The sequence below is a fragment of the Streptopelia decaocto genome (assembly GCF_964273445.1).
Source record: "Streptopelia decaocto genome assembly, chromosome: 2".
Taxonomy (NCBI): Eukaryota; Metazoa; Chordata; class Aves; order Columbiformes; family Columbidae; genus Streptopelia; species Streptopelia decaocto.
In genome coordinates, this window is record NC_138655.1 from 159,553,035 (window position 1) to 159,570,547 (window position 17,513).

At 36.3% G+C, this 17,513-nt stretch overlaps 1 protein-coding gene across 1 annotated transcript in view; it reads left to right on the plus strand.

The window, feature by feature from the left end:
* The window catches only part of MINDY4 (MINDY lysine 48 deubiquitinase 4), an 80,913-nt gene that overhangs the window by 35,284 nt on the left and 28,116 nt on the right, over window positions 1–17,513 (plus strand). Inside the window, exons 11-13 of the mRNA XM_082046971.1 lie at window positions 270–333; window positions 1,697–1,762; window positions 2,024–2,091. Of these exons, the coding sequence (XP_081903097.1) occupies window positions 270–333; window positions 1,697–1,762; window positions 2,024–2,091 (198 nt within the window). The remainder of the gene's footprint in view (window positions 1–269; window positions 334–1,696; window positions 1,763–2,023; window positions 2,092–17,513) is intronic.

Consider the following 17,513-nt stretch of genomic DNA (forward strand, 5'->3'; position numbering starts at 1 on the left):
CTTTCTGTATAGAGAAACTTGAAGTTCATATTAAATACTCTGCAATAGCAGAGCTAAAATATAAACTTAATTGATAAAAGTTTGTTTAATATGTAATATAAGCCTATTGTGCAAGAGGTCCTTTTTTTAAAAAAAGTAGTTAAAAAAATAATACAAAGTCTTTGGCTCATCATTCAGTTAATATAACATGTTGATTTCTCTTTAATGCCATGATTTCTCTTTTTGTCCTTTTAACAAGATCTTTGGTTTTGTCTGAATCTCGTTTCCAGGCCGTCAGGAAGGCAACAGTTCACTCCCCTGGGAAAATACAAGGCAGATGGAATCTTAGAAACTGTAAGGCTCTGTGGGACTCACAGTAACGTTCTCCATATATCCTCTTTCTACCTTTTCTTATTTTGGTGCAATTAATTTGATTTCCGTTGCTCTCTGAGTGTTATAAAATCTTTTATATCGAATTCGTTAGTTGTGGTCCAAAAACCAATAGGAAATAACAAAATCCCATAGTCTGACTGGCTCTGACTCGTCCAAGTGTCTGTGGGCAATTGGGCTCTCTGAAGTTAATTTTTGTTCCATCTACCTTTCAAGCTTATAAACTGTATCGGCTTTTATGGATATGCAGTAAAAGTGAATGTGGATCTTTTCAAGTTAACCATCATGGCCTTGAGCATCAAAAGAAACTGTTTTCTTCTTGTCCTACACAGAATTCTTTCCCTTTTTTTTTTTTCTTCCTCTAGAAGCTCCAGATGGCAAAATACTTTCCAGTTATGCCTTTATTTCCATCTCAAACGGCTTTGCAAACAGTGATGCCATAAGCCAGGCTTTACTGGTTTAAGGAAATATTACCGGCCACTAAATAGAGGAATAGATGTGTCAAAAACTTTTCAGAACCAGACAGTTTTGAAACCTGTATAAATACGGTAAACGCAGCATAAAGCCTTGGTTATAATATACTTGGCTATAGACAGATTATTTAATTAATATGTTAACATAATTCTGAGCTGCTGGCTAGTTCAGAGTGCAACTAAAACCATTGTGCTGCTTCTAATCATCGCTTGTCAAAGATCATGCGGATGTGGCCACAGTGAAAATATGATGGAAAGGAATACAATCCAGACTGCTTGATCTTTCCTTATATGGTATCCGCAAGACAATAATTTCTGTCAAAATCTGAAGATAGAAAAATTAAAAAAAGAATGTTGAAGTCAAGGCCTGGATCTGTGAACTCTCCTGTAATTCATGTTAAATAGGAGTATTCAGGGGATAATTTCTGAGTATGATAAGAAGTGCTCTGATACATGCCTGCTATAGATTCCTCACCACATTGGTACAAACTCCTGAGCTTCCTGCCCATTCTGTGTCCTTTAAAGCTACAGAATTCACGTGTTTGTTCTAGGAATTGTTTTTCATTGCATAAACAATGCTTAAAATTGAGCCACACTGTCTGTTCTATGAACTTAAAACCAAGAAGCAGTATTTAAAAGTTCAGAATATATGAGGTTCTGAGATGAAATACTATACTATACTGTAGCATGTAAGAACAGTAAGAGGTAGATTTTGTTAAATCTTTACTCAATTTGTTACTTGAAATCTTTCCTATCAGATCTAAAGCTTTGGCTGCATTAGTTCAGATTTCAGGTTATAAAAATTAGTTGTTATTGTTTCAGTTACTTATTTTCCTTCTTACTTTTCTCCCCAGCTAATACTACATAGTGTCACAAGATACGAAGATCTGATTGTATTTCTTCAGCAGAATATTCACCAGGTACTGTGTATAGACAATGTACTAAACCTGTTGCAGTTCAGCTGTCAGTCTTTCTGTGTTTATCAGTCTCATATTATGTCTTCCGAGCATTGTTTCAAATACTTTGTGAACATGTCTCGCATTTTAACAAGCAAAGCAACAAAATCAGTGTTTAAGTAAATAAGAACAGTTCTTTCTGCTTCAGTTTCATTTGCTTTTCATTAGATTTGGGCAAAAAATGTACAGGACAAGCAAAATAAAACCAATCTTTTCCTTTTCCAGTTTGAAATTGGACCCTGTGGGTGCATCCTTCTGACTGTGTCTGTCATCTTATCAAGATCTATCAATCTGTGAGTGTCTTTGTATTCCCTTTTCATAAACTGCAAAGCAAACAAGCTCTGCAAAGTGAGGAAACAAGCATGATGTACTTAAGTCTCTGTCCTTTTTAATCTATTTTGATGTTTACTCTGATAAGTATACAGAAGTTATGCAGATTTACTTACCTAATCTTGGCGCTTTTTTTGTTGTATACACATACACACACGCACACACATATATATATATTCTGTTAAATTGACAGTGGTCAGTCTGCCATTTCTGATATAAATGACTCAATCTAAACATTAGGTATTGCTTATGCTCCCTGTCTTGATAGTGGAAAGCAAGACTTATTTAGAGGGTTATTTATTTCACATACTTCAGGTATCTGTCTTAAGTAGGGATGAATAACTTGTTTGTGATTCTCCAATCTCTCCATCAATGATAATGATAAAAAAAGCCTAGTATAAAAAGGATTAGACAGCTAATTTTAGATGTTTAAAAGTAAGGTGTGACAAATCTGGTCTCAGTTAATTGGTGTAATAAATATGCTGAGTTCTGGCATATTTAAAACTCACCAAGGCTTGCCCAAGGACAGTCGTGGTTAATTGTGCTTTTATACAGCTTAAATATATTCCCGTGGTACTGTGAATAAGTGGGTTGGAATAGAAAAGCTTTCTTCATTTGTCAAACTCCACTTTTATAAAAATCTCCTAGAGTTATCTGCAAGTGAAAAGAACTGTTCCCTGACAACGTGCAATAACAACTGACATGAACAGAGCAGCTGCACTTGAAAGCAGCATGGGGTTGATTTGTGTAAGCTTTTATTTCTTACATCTCTGCATTGTCTTGAAAATAAGTAGCAACTTAGTCTGAAATTGTGATATGCATTTAGTAACCCACTGAGATTCCTATAAATGTGTACAGATTGGGTTTTTTTTGTTTGTTTTGTTGTCATTTCTTCCTTTCTTTTGCTTACAGTAACACTACAGGCTGCTGGCTTCACTCCACTTCTGCACTCTAACAAGAATGATCTGATAATTTTATAACATGTCGTTTATTCTCATTTTGCTGAGTTAGTTACAGTGGAGAGGTCCAGATTAGTAAAGGTATTTGAGCAAGTAACGACAGGTTTGGCATTTGGTAGGATCACCCAAAGCAGCAATGTTCCTAATTGCTATTGATTGCATTGCTTTGCTTGCTGTCAAATGGTAAACATTCCTTAATAAGATAAGCAAGGAGCTTGTTTTTTCCATCACCTCTCAGTTCTTAACAGATGGATTAAGACAAGGCAAATCAATCATCTCTGTTTGTATTTGAGGGAGCAAAGTGTCTAAAGTGAACATGAACATTCCTTGTGGTGCCTATTTGCATTTTTATGTCTCTAAATATTTTTACAATTCTGCTCTACAGTGTAAGAATTGTTTATAAAATGAAGCTCTATTTTGAGGAAGATTGATGACTTACTCACAGAACTTCATTTTAAAGTAGAGTTACTCTTCTTGACTAGTGCTGTATAATACACTGCATCGGTACCTATCTTTTGTTTATAAGAAACAGGAATTTTTCTCTATCACTAGATACAGTGGAATGTGTTTCCAGACCTTTGCATAAATTTTTTTAGAAGTGCCAACTAAATTTCTTTTATGCAATTTTCAGTAACAGATTTGAATGTCTCTGCCATAGTACTTCTCTTAGGTTATTACAAATATCAAGACAAATAACTCACTGTTCACATTATCAAGAAATATGTACCATCTAGTGGGTGTTACAAGCATTGTAAGCAATTATTTACATAACTGGCATAGTTTTGGATGAATAGTTGAAGACAAATAAGAGTCCTTTTTAGGTAATGGAATTTTCATCCAGTAATAGATCTCCCTGGGACCTTTTTTTTTTCCTAGTTTCTAAGTTTTTATGCAGAAAATCAGTGGCTGTTTTGTGGTTTTGTTTTGTTTTGGTTTGTGGTTGTTGTGGTTTTTTGTTGTTGTTGTTGGTTTTTTTGTTGTTGTTGGTTGTTTGTTATAATATATAAATATACACGCAAAGGAAAAATCCATAGAAGTTTCAATTGTCCTCATTTTTGTGTGCATACTCTACTGAAAAATCTAGATAATTTAATTTTACTTGAGAATTTGACATATTTTAGTTACTGAAATCATGTCGAAATGCTTCTGTTTGGATCAGCTTTTCACCATATGCCCACAGTGCTGACTCTCTGGGTTCCCTCGGTAAATATCTCTTCTATAAATAATTGACATTTCTTGGAAGGAAGTTGAAGACTAAGGATGGAATAGTTTTGAACTGTGGTTATCAAAAACCAGCATTGTGTAAGGTGCAGAGGTATGTCCAATGGAAGCAAATAAAAAAATTTACATTGGGTTAAACAAAGAGAAGACTGATATGTTAGAATCATAGAATCATAGAATCATTTTGGTTGGAAGAGACCCTCAGGATCATCTAGTCCAACCATGACCTAACCTAACTCTAGCACTAAACCATGTCCCTAAGAATCTCATCTAAATACCTTTTAAACCCTCCCACGGATGGTGACTCCACCATTGCCCTGGACAGCCTGTTCCAATGCCTGACAACCCTTTCCAGGTTGATTGTTGATTAATGAATACTGAAATATTTTTTTTCAAGCAAAAATATTCTTCCCAGTGTTCTCTGTTCCATAAATAATTCCACTGTTTACTGAAGCTTTCACTGCAGCATATAATTAGAAGACAATAATTATACCTTATTTATATGGTGGGGGAAGCATTAATTATAAGTTAAAAGACTTTGAATGAGGACTAAATGATGAAGTTAATTAATTAATTGAAGGAGAAGTACCACTGTACTAAGACCAGTGCAGTTCAACCCATCCAGAACTGATCTAGAAGGAGCGCAGGATAATGAGACCATGAGGCTTAGAGACTTCCTCAGAGCAGTCCCAGCTGCGGACAGATGCTGCTCATGTCTGTCTTGATGGAAGATGCGGTTGTGAGCACAACTCAGGAATTATAGCTGCTGTAGTTGATGTGGTTCAGAATGATCATGACCTGTTAGAACCTTCTTAAATCTCTGACTAAGTTCTAGCAGTTTGGAAGCATCTCGTAGTGCCAAAAATGGAATAATCTCATCTGAGTTTTGCCTTCTAAAAATTACACCAAGTCTCAGCCCTCTCAGCTCTATAATCAGTGAAAAGAGAGAAGCCATCCCATTTGAAAACAAGTGTCAAGAAAGGTGAGGAGAATTGCTGTGGGCAGTACCTATCATTTTTCTTTGATTTTGGAGAGAGAACTACTAGCTAAGACTCCTATTTCTTAGATGTTCACTACTTTGAGAGTGCTGATCTACCTTATTTATCTTTATTTACTTTCTATGGAAATATTTGTATCTAGGCTTCGTTTGTGCTCAAAAAAAAAGAGAAAAACGTCATGATTCATTTGACTTATTTTGAATATCTACATTCTGAAGCACCTCCTGAAATGGTTACTTATCTCCCCTATATAAAAAGAAAATTTAAATGACCTACTAATTTAGACTATTTACACTGTAAACATCGAGTGGTGAAATGAATTCTTATAGTGGTTGGTCAATAAATGGGAAATGAAATGTTAATAATGTGAAACATAATTCGTGATTCATGATTCTGCTATACTTAATGTAGTGATGAGCTTTAAATAGGCTACTATAAAAAAGGAGACAAATTCTGGCACCACTACTAGTAATTTAATTATCTGAACATATCAGTTCAAGTTTCTATGGCAGACAAAAAAGAAATAATATGTTGGAAGTTGTGGTGATAAGAAATCAGAACAGAATAAAAACATGGTAATGTCTTTGTATATATATATATATATATGTATATGTATGATCTTCTCGTGTCTTTATCTTGCATGTAGTCTTGTCCTGCAGGTCAGTAAAGAGACATTAGAACAAGAACACACTGTTTCCCTTTAGTGTGGACTTGCTTCTGCATGAGCACAGATGAAATCTTTCTTCTTCAGCACTGAAGAGGAATAATTTGGATGTGACAAGAATTTAGACATCCGTGATAACATTGAATAAGGAGTGATTATACATTTTTTGTCTAAACACTTGGGAGCTGTCATGGAAATGCTCAGACTTTGGTTTTAAAACAAACGCCAGTACTTTTTTTCCACAGCATAAATAGCTTTCAGTGCTGGGAGACGACGAGGCCAGAAGAATTAAGAGGTTCAAATAAATTTAGACAAATTACTGGAACATACATTCTTCAGTACCGTTAAACACACCTGTCTAGATGTAATCTCCATGTGCCCTGTTTTTGTGTTCTGCTTTGATGTCTGCTGATGCTGTTGCTGACTGGATGCTGGGACAGGCTGACTTTTGATCTATTTGGCAGTTGTTCTAAACCACTGACCATCTGAGTATTTTTATTTAATGGGAATGCGTGCGAGGAAATGCAGGGGTTTGCACTGCTTTGTAGATTTTGGTAATGAGTTTATCATACTCCACGCACTAATGATCATCACTGGTAGAACTGATAACAAATGGCCAAAGAGGAGTGAGAATTCCTGAGGAAGTTGCTGAGAACGTGTTGTTGCTTCTGGTACAGGAAGGAGTGCTGGTCACTAACCATTGTAATATCTTTTTTTTTTTTATTTTTTACAACCAGTGTAAAATTAAAAAAATAGTGGGCGTATTGTACTAGCTCAGGGGACTAATCTTCCTGAATGTGTACTAAAATCTTCATGTTGTTAAGAGCTACCAGATATTTTCCACGTACCTGGGAGAGACTGAACTTAAAGGTGGGCTGCAGGTCCCCATGTGGGTCTCACCATTGCATGCGAGAATGGCACATTGCATGTAGGAAAGTTGTGAATGCTCAGGAGTTTACACTAACTCAGTAATGTCAGATTCAGTAAACCCCCCAGTCTTGCCTAAGTTACAACACATACTGGAACTGCAGCACAAACTTTCTCTGCTAGACGCTGTTTCATCACCTCCAACACTTTGCACCTTCCTCACTGTGCTTGCTCATGAAAACCGTTGCTATACTGGGATGTAGCTGATTCTGATCCATTCATTGAAAAGCTGCCTTTAAATTCCAGCTTCTTACCAACCACTCACGCTGTCTCTTTTCATTGCCATATTTTTCACAATCAGTGCAATAATTTTATTGCCTAAAACCAGAACCTCTTGTAGCAAAGAACATGTTGAATAAGAAAATTCCTTAGGTCAAATTTGTGAAAAACCAGTGTACTGCTATTTTCAAACTACCCAGAGAACATAAATAGAGCCTCCTCCCAAAAACAGACTCATTGTGTAACTCACAAATTAGAATAGAACTGATAGAATTAAAACACCAGCATCTGCAATCTCTTTTGTCAACCTAGGGACACTTTATCACTCACTGATAACAGAGCACAAATGTAATTCTGCAGCCAATGTTGGTCATTTGGGTATCTTTTCAATTTATTCCCTGAGGTGTTCTTGTGAGAATAAAGGAAACAATGGCTCTATATGTGGGGAAAAAAAAAAAAAAAAAGAAAAAAAGGAGAGTGATTTTTTATTTCCAAAAGCCATTGCCTTTTTATTAAAGGGAATAAATCACATTTTGATTCCTTATCAGTCTAGGACTTCTCACACCAAATAAGTCTGCCATTAGTTACAAGTAATTTGTTTAGTTCTCTGGAATCTTCATCAATTAACAATTGCTTACTAAGTGGAATAATATGATTAAAACAATGTTGTTCTGTGCCATGGAGGACTTATTCTTCATTTGTGAGGCACCATTTCACTGCACTAGGGCAGTTAACTTTCCTTCATCTTTCATTCTAATCCATCCTTGAAATAAACACACACAAGCATCAAATCATGTTAATACCTTTCTAGTATAGCTATTGCATCTCAAAAATTATCTTTCCGTAATAAATTAAGCTGAGCTACACTTGGCATATTATAGGGGAGAGAAGTTTTGACATGTTTGAACTTGGTGTTAAAGCCTGATCAGACAGGCTAAAGGACCAGTGGCTTCAATCCCTCTCTGGCTATGAAGAGCGTCTACCTTCAACATATATATCCACATGTCAACTTGGTTTTACTTCTGTAATTATTTGGTTGCAAGCCATATCGCAAGAATCTTCCTGCTTTGGTCCACTGGCAAACTATTTTTGTCAATTTTTAAAAATACATAACAGTTCTGTCTTTACTCATCTCCATAGGGCAGCATTTCACTGTGAGACATACTGTTATACATGTACATTGTCTATTTATAGTGCAGTAATACCTATGGACTGTAATAAAAATCAGAAGTTCTCCTTGCCAAAGAGTCAGAAGGAGTAAAGCCCCATCCAGAGACACCTCAGCCTGCCACTGGCTGCTCCCCAATAGCTCTGACCATATGTGCATTGACGTATGGGGCAAAGAGATGTGTTCATCCTTGTTTCACACAGGAAAAAGTTATCTCTAATTTACTGCAGGGTAAGATAATGTATATATTCAATTACTGTGGGTCAGACTCTACCTGACCTCAAGATCACCTGTTTGCCTATGCCACTCAACTCCTGCTCTACAGAGTTTTCATAGAACAGGGGGGACATGTGACAAATAGGAAGCAGAAGCCTGTGGGAATTGATTTATCAAGGAGCTTCCAGATATGTATAATTTGTTGGGCATGTGCTATAAACACGTGAGCACATTGTTTTACTGTGGCTAGAATGAGGTGCCACAAACCAGGGAAGAGACTGTAAGCTGAATACTGTACTCCGGCATCTCTAACCATGATGTTACCTGCCTTTCAGACATGATTTGCTGGTCCATTTTCATCTGGATTATTTTATACTGCTGCAAGGACAGAATAAGCACTCTTAATTCACCATACAATTCATTACAATTGATAATCTTAAATAATCTCAAATAACAATATTAAAATGGTAAAATACTAGTGCAGTTAAAACATACTGGGAGGACTACCTTTACTCAATATAAGATTTTATTGAGATGTGTAAGATAATCATCATTTTAGTAACCTGTATCAAGTCATTTTCTTCTGTGTCCTTTTCTGTCTCATTTCTGTGTCCTTTTCTTTATCATTTACTGTGAAATAACTGTGATTCTGATGTATGACTTGATTTTAAGCTCTCAGTCACGTAGAACATAGAAAAGGAAAGTGATGCTCTGTTGACATATGAATTGTGGGTGGAACAATGGGTCCTCCACCCTCAGTTCACGTTTCTTAACTGACATCCCTTCCTCTTTCAGAGCTAATCTCTAATTTAGAGTTCCCATAAAATGCACCTACTCTACTCATGCCATTTGGCTGGTGAAGAAAAGGTTTCTGTGGAATAGCCATTTGGCTTGTCCAGCAGTTCACATAAAAGATCCTATCACACGGAGCATACTCACTTCTTAATGGAAATATATTTTTCTATGAGCCAGTTTTCTGGGAAAACTTTTTCAGATGTAGTTCCCCGCACTTGAATACGCCTGGGAGACCAACAGCAAAGGGAAATTACGTGTTTGAGCAGGTTTCACTCAGTGTTTACAGTTATGCAATATAAATACACGTCATCATGTATTTTACGGCTTAGTCTTTTGGTGTTTGAAAAAGATAGGGAAGCAGCTATTTTTAAGGGGAAACAGCTGTCAACTACGTTACAGTGCTAAAAAATGGTCAGCTTGACCTAACTGAAAAATCCACATTTGAGTCTCAAACCTCTCCAAGACCCATTTGTGATTTTACAACATGGAGGAAGCACAAGATTAGATTTACCCAAAACAGTGGGAGGAGAGCAAATAGGAGAGTTGTGTGGGATCCAGTGCTTGGTAGGGAAGAACTGAGTCCTTGTATGTTTAGGTAAGTGAATTTCTGTGGCTCCTGTTTGATAGGTTGCATGCGATTCATAACCTTCAGGATCTTTGTCTTTGAGGCTCTGTTGTGTGAATTATGCAGAGGCCCTTCTAGCTGGAGTGTTCACTGGGCAAAAATTGCTTGCTACATTGATAATTATATGAATAAACATAGAACCTTAATGAAGCACAGATTGCAGCTTCAGCTGCTAAGAGGCAATAAAGAAGAGAATTTGCCTGAAATAAGTGAATGGTTTTCCTTCAAAGAAAGACAAGAAGACAAGAATAATCAGACAGTCTTAGCAATATTTGGAGGAGGATGTGAAAACAAGGTTTGAAACTATGAGGTTTATATTCTTTCAAAAGTGGATATGCAGTGGAATATATTGATATATGAAACATCAGCTTATAACACTTGAGAAAGAGGGGACCCAGGGACAGAAGATTAAAGCTAGAGATGATGGTAGAATGGGATTTTGAAGACAAGATACAGGAAAGGAGAGTAGGGTCTGACACAACACAAATATGTAGGCATCTGATGAATAAGATATGAAGATAAGGAAGCTACATAGCCTGCTAGATAAGGAATGTGACCCAAGTGGAAACATAACCACAAAGGCAAGGAAGAGGAAGAGCTGAATTAGGTTTGAAGAAATTACTGCACGGAAGAACAAGAAATAAAGTTTAGTCATAAAGGAAACAAAAACAACAACAACAAAAAAGAAACCAAACTCTGCAAAAAAGAAAGAATCAAGAAGACGAAGAGGTTGTCACAGTGATTCTGTTTAACATCTTGCTAGGTAAGGGATTGGTATATTGGGAAATAATGAAAAAAAAAGTGGGAGAGGGGAGAAAAACTGGTATTTGCACAAATAATAGAGAGAGATGTGTCACCATTGTCTCTCTGTTGAGAGAATTCAGGAAGCCTGTTACTGGCAGACAAGTGGATTATATTCTGGGTGATAGCAAATTTCTTGTGGGTATGTACCAGAAAGATTTCTTATGACAATGGGAAAAAATCCAGATTGTTCTCCTGGCACATCCAGTTCCTTCTAGAACAGATCTGGATAAATCATAATGCTGGGGAACATGCCTGAAATTAAGGAAGGCTATTAGCTCATTCTCTGGAGAATTTTCTGATCTCCAAAGACAGAGTGCAAAGGAATGGGAAAAGTGTGGTGGGGAATGAAGAGCTCTAGCACTAGTAGTCTGAAGCTTGGTGTTGGAAAACAAAGAAAAAATGTGATTCAGATGAGGTCAGACCCAGACCTTGAGTCACAGAAATAAATAACAAGCAATTTCCTTATCATATCAATAAAAAGATATCAGGAAAAGCTGTGAAGTGGATGTGGGTGATATGAGGAATAATGTAAATATTGTTTTAAATCTAAATTCTGCCTTATATTTCAAATAAGGAGAACAATGTGGTGCGAAGTCATTATGGATAATTGGAAACTATGCATAGAAATGGAATTAATTTTGTAGGAGGTAGAACTGAACCTGAAAAAGTGGTGGCTACACAATATGAAGGAAAAAATAAACCAGGTATCATTTTGCCTAGATCTCATTCCTGAAATTATGCAAGACTTTCTGAGCTCTCTTTTGCTTTGTCAGACTTTATGGACTTGATCCTAAAAGCTTACATGCTTTGTCATACTATACCACTTGCCCCATTAAAACATATAATAACCTTGCATCTCTGATGCAGTAAGTCTGGAAAAATGGATGCTCTCCATCTCCAAATACTGAAATAACTAACATCACAGATATAATGACAATGATGCTTAATACTTCTTCACGATAGAAGGCATCATATAACAGTTTAATAGCAAACAATATTTACATCTAAGAGAGATGGAAAAGCAGACCAAACAGCCTTTAATCTCAGCAGGTTGAAAAGCCGTAGGCAAACTTCTGAAAAGTGAGTAACTAACTACAGAGGTAAATGGAGAACGGCAGGGAATGCACTCTGGTTCTAGAGAAGTTATGCAAGACTGAACTAATATTCTTCTTCGAGAGGAGAACAGCTTTTTCAAATTGGGAAATGAAATAGATGAATGCTATCTAAACTTCACTAAAGCATGTAATTATAGCAGTGAATAGACAATTGCTAGCTGAACTGAAAAAAAACAAACCCCTTAGAATAAAATTAGTTAATGGAGAGGTAATAACAGGTTTTTGTAATTGATATCATGTGAAATGAGAAGTCATTTGCTAATGTGAAAATAAGAGATCTTTTAAGAATTTTAAAGGTGATAAAGGAAAGGGAAAAGCATTATCACTGTGGCGAAGGTTACTGATAGAGTTCCTCAGTGATCAGCCTGGGATTAAACTTAGTTTTTATTCCCTCCAGTAATGCTGGAAAAAGGGAGTGGTGTGCTAATGAAATGTACTGATGAGTCGAAAGTTGAAAGGCACCGTCAATACAGAGTATAAATCATGTTGTACAAAGAGAATTGGCTCAGCTCCAGGATGAGGGTGATTAAAAAAGGAATTTATTTTAACTGCAGAAACTACAAGGTCATGCATAGACTACTCACTAGTGTACTGTGAGTACAACTAGTAAGTTGTAAATGGCAGGATGAAGAGATGAGTAGTGGAGCACACAGTGATTCTGAGCCAGCTTTATAAAATAGCATTGGACCTGTTCTTAGTGTGTATCAGCATATATATTTTTAAGAGGTGAAGAAATATTAATAGATTGTGCAAGGCACTAAGGTGTCCTCATTGAAATGCCATGTCAAATTGAGTTTGCCCATTAAAACTGGAGAAGTGTAGGGAAAGAGAAGACCAAAGGAAAGAGAAATCTGTCTTATAAAAGAATAGCAGAAGTTTTTATCTTTCCTAGACTAAAAAAACAATTTCTGAGAAGGCGCATAACTATTTTCTAAAAAATTGGAGGGTAGCGGTTGTAATTAAACAAGAAGGACTGAGAAGAGCTACTTAATTTAAAGGACAATATTAATACAAAATGAAAGTGTGTTAGTAAACTTACCCTGTGACTCAATAAACACACCCAAGTTATGGCTAGATTTCAGGTTCTACCACTGTGAAAGGTACGGAGAGCCAAAAAAACAATGGAGAAATATAGTTTTCTATGAAGAGCAACTGGGATGGCTGGATTTCACCTGCCAGATGCAGAGAACATTATCTTCCTTTCTTCTATCTCTCCACAACTCAGCTTTATCCCAGTATGGGATGTGTCCACACCATGGCTAATATAAATTCAGAGTTTTGTTCCGAGAAGTATCTGAGATACATGGATTTAATTGCCCCTCTGTTCTTTAAGACTGTCTGTATAGGATCAAAGGAAAGGGCCATCTAACCTATTGGCCTGTCTTTGGTAGTTGAAAGCTGTGGCTGCTGAAGGAAACTGCTTAAGAAATAGGGTGAATATAGAGCAATTTTTGGCTGGTATATTCTCCATGTTTCCGATAGTCAGTAATTAAGAGACTTCCTAAGCTGGCAGTTGTATCCGGACCATCGAGTTCATGAGCCCTTGATGAACCTATCCTCCATGAATTTTTCTAAAACCTTTTAGAACCCTTTAATTCTTTTGTCTTTCACAACATCCTGTGGCAATGGGTTCCCCAGTGCCCTTATGTGTTTTGCCAAGGAGTTTTTCCTTTTGTTTGCTTGAACTTTTTGCCCAATAAGTCTATCGAGTGTTGCCTGGTATACGTTATGAAACGCAGTGAGTAAATCCTCTCCTTACCAATGAGGAGTTTTTGAACTTTGGTTGCAGTCCATCAGGCGTGCTCTTTTGCAGTGAAATGGTCCTTGTCTTTGTAGTTTCTTCTCATAGGAGAGGTGCTCCACCTCTTGACTGTGGCTTCTTCTGACCACCTGAGCTTCCTCTGATCCAACTACATCTAAATGCTCAAATCCTGTTACTTTTGAACTAAAACTTATAACAAAATGACTGTTTGAAACTGGTATTCATGCATTGTTTTGAATTGCCTTGTGCAATTGAGGAGTCTTTTTTGTCAAGGGTGGCTACAAGGTGTTATCATTTCTATAGCAACCTTATTTCTCAGCTTGTAATCTACAAATATATATATGTATATTCTGCCTACCTGAAGTCCCCGCATATTTGTGAGTGTGATTTATCTGTCCAGTCCCTGGTATATAGCAAATACATTACCATGCCTGAGTCAGGGCAGACTCCCTTTGCCTCATGTTCTTCAGATGGAGAAAAGGCACTTTCCAGTAGTTTCTTCCTCTGCTCTGCAAATTATCTAAACAAAGTCATATAAATTACCTTCAGGATATACCACTTTCTCTCCATATACAAAAATGTAAAGAAGCCCAAAGTGGTTAGCTGATGTTTATATGGCCATCTTTAGACATAAGAAATATTGATGTGAAACCCGAAACCCATCCCTAAGTGATTGATTAGCTTTGTTTATTTCTTCCCAGTCTTGTTTTTTTTGTTTGTTGTTGTTTTATTTTGTTTGGTTTTGTTTCTTTGTTTGTTTTGTTTCAATTTGTTGTTTTTGTTGTTGTTTTCTGTTTAGTTGGGTTTTGGTTTGGTTTTGGTTTTTTTTCCCTTTCTGTCAGAAAATCAAAGCATTTCAGAAATGTCCTCTTTAGATTTTAGGGATATAAAGTATATTTATTAAAAAGACTCCAAAGATGTGAAAGAAGTGTCATTCTACTACAAAATAGAGCAGTAGCAAAAATGCTGTCATATTTTTGCCAATTTTCAGCCAGTGTACTACAATACTATATACTATTCAGCTGTTTGCTGAATGTAAGGCCAACATGTTTAGGCAGATCCTGGATTAGTGTCTTTGCTTAATGTGTTGAGCTCAGGAAGACATATTGCATTCAATGAGAAAGATAATTTATTTCAAAAAATGAAACAGTGGATTGAATGTGCTCATAGATTAATCCCTTTTCACATCAGAACTGTCCTCCTGAAATATAAATACTTTCTAAAGTATGTTAGCACTCTGTAGAAACAGAGCTGGTATATTAAATGTGCATTATTACCTCAGTACATGTACATTTTAAGATCTTTGTGAAATTAGCAGGTATGTGAAAGAAGTGATAAATGAAGAATGAAGCCACTTCCTTGCTTTCACTGGTTTGAATCCCAAAGAGTATTTTTTTAATATATTTTCTCTTTCAAAAGGGCTCTTCCCTTATTTTTTGAACATTCATTTGAAACCTTTGCAGTATGCCAGTATAAAAAAAAAAAAAAACAAAAAGAAAAATTATGGAACATTTACACAATAAGCCAGTCACCCATCCTGTCATTTTCCACATCCCCATTGTAATTATTTGAAATCCTTATGCTTGAAGACAAGTTTTTGTCCCTCCCAACCCAAATTCTATTTTTGGACTAGACTTGTAATTGTGTGTTTGTTAATATAGCTGTCTGTTGCCATGAACAAAATGAGGTCACCAATTTTTTATTACAGCCTTGCCACAGAGTTAAGAACTGTAAACCAGCTAGCACTTACTTGAATACACCACGTTTTGTTTTATATTGTTTTATTTTCTTCTGCTATCAATCCAAACAATATCTAGGGTAAATAACTGACATGAACTAACTCATATTTTGATAGTCTTGTGTCATTCCTAGCGCTACAGTTTGTATGTGATTTTTATATTTAATATTCAATGCTCAGATGTTTTCCATTTAAGACTTGGCAAGAATTTTCCTGGAAATAAATTGAGAAACTAACGTGTATGAAGCATTTTTTAAATGTCTTATTTATCTAGCTTAGCGTTATTTGCTAAGAAAAAGTTTGTCTGATTACAGATTATGCTATATTGTAGCATCCAGTGCTTAAAATACTTACATTTTTGTATTTACGCACTTTTAAAACTTTAGTAAAATCCATTCAGATCACTGTAGTTTATTTTGTCGATGCACCATCAGTGCTGAGGTTTATACTGCCATTACAGTTTCTTATAACTCTGGTATTTGTCCCTCTGTCTTAAACTCTCAGAATAGCTCAGGCTGCCCAGGGAGGGTGTGGAGTCTCCTTCTCTGCAGACATTCCAACCCGCCTGGACACCTTCCTGTGTAACCTCATCTGGGTGTTCCTGCTCCATGGGGGGATTGCACTGGATGAACTTTCCAGGTCCCTTCCAATCCCTGACATTCTGGGATTCTGTGTGATAATTTGTACATCCCAGAATGGATGAATGAATTGAAAACATGGGGCAGATCCCTAATAAGATCTGTCAAGGCTACCTTGAAGTCACCAGGTTATGTCAGGATGGCTGTGACAATTCAGAGCAGTCAAAGGTTTGGCTCAGGACATCAATACATCTTCAGTGTTTTACATCCTTAATGTTACATTATTTGTAACTTGAAACTAACAGTTTAAACAAGGCTGAAGATTAACACAGAATCACCAACAGGAGCATGGAGAGAAAATGAGATTTTAAATATGGAATGATACTTTTTTGGAAAGGCTATTTCAGGTGTTCTTGCCTTAAAACCAGCACCATTAGAAAACGTGAAAAAATATGTATAATTCACACCAGATGTATTTTGCTGATTTCTGTCATGACGAGATTTCTCCACTTCCTAAAAGTAAATATTTGCTCTGAAGCCACCTTACACATCTTTTAATTTTGCCACATAATTAAGTTCATTTTATGCAATAATAATATGCGAAAAAAATGTTAGATTGCATGCTGAAGGAACAGACAGGTGAGCTCTAGGATACAGGTACCTCACCCTGATCACCCTCTTATGCAAAAAATATAAATATTTTTTAAAAGAACAGTAGAAAAAATAATAATCTATATGGAGATGAGTTTTGCCATGTTATTTAGGTTCTGTGTGTGTATAAAAATACCTCCACATTTTCTCAAGATATCAGAAAACCTGGACTAAGCAATTCCAGCATAACTGAATGGAGAATTCATCAATTCAAGGGTCCCAGGGCAAAAACTGAAACACAGCAGAAGTAGAAACTTTATGCACATTAGGAACTATGTTAATCCGAAGGTACTTGCTGCTGAAGCCACGGCTTTACTCACTCCTTTCAGAATTCAAACTCTTTCCTCCCTGGTTTCAGTACAGACATAAGCAACATCACATTACACACAGTAAATCTAGAATTAAAATCAAGTTGGGACATCTTAGAGTGATCTGAAATTTAACACATCTCACTGCCAACTTCTTAATTATATCAACTCAGGAAATTATTCCTGTGGAACATTGTGCTTAAGTATATTTGAAAACATGCTTAATTTTAATATTTGTCCAGGAGATTTTAAGAACCAGTATCTTGCTCTCTGAATGAATTGTTTTGTTTTGTTTTTCACAGACTTTACGGTATTACTAGGTAAGGCAAAACCCACCATTCTCCAAGTGCACTCTCCAGTTAGAATTATGTACTACCATGACACTGAAAAATACCAATACTATAGGATGAGGAAGAAGTATTTACCGTTAAAACTGTTCTCTTTGGTCATGTCTTTTTATTGACCTGTGATGTTGTCAAAGCAGCATGCAGAAGTAGGGATTCAGTAAAGTCAAGTCTTTAATTCATTGTCTGATGATGACAGGGATACTTAAAAAGTCCCCTGGCTTAAATTTAATGGGGTTTTCTGTTTTAAAGTCATTTAAAGAGTATAAATGGAAAATTTCACGCAGGGACAA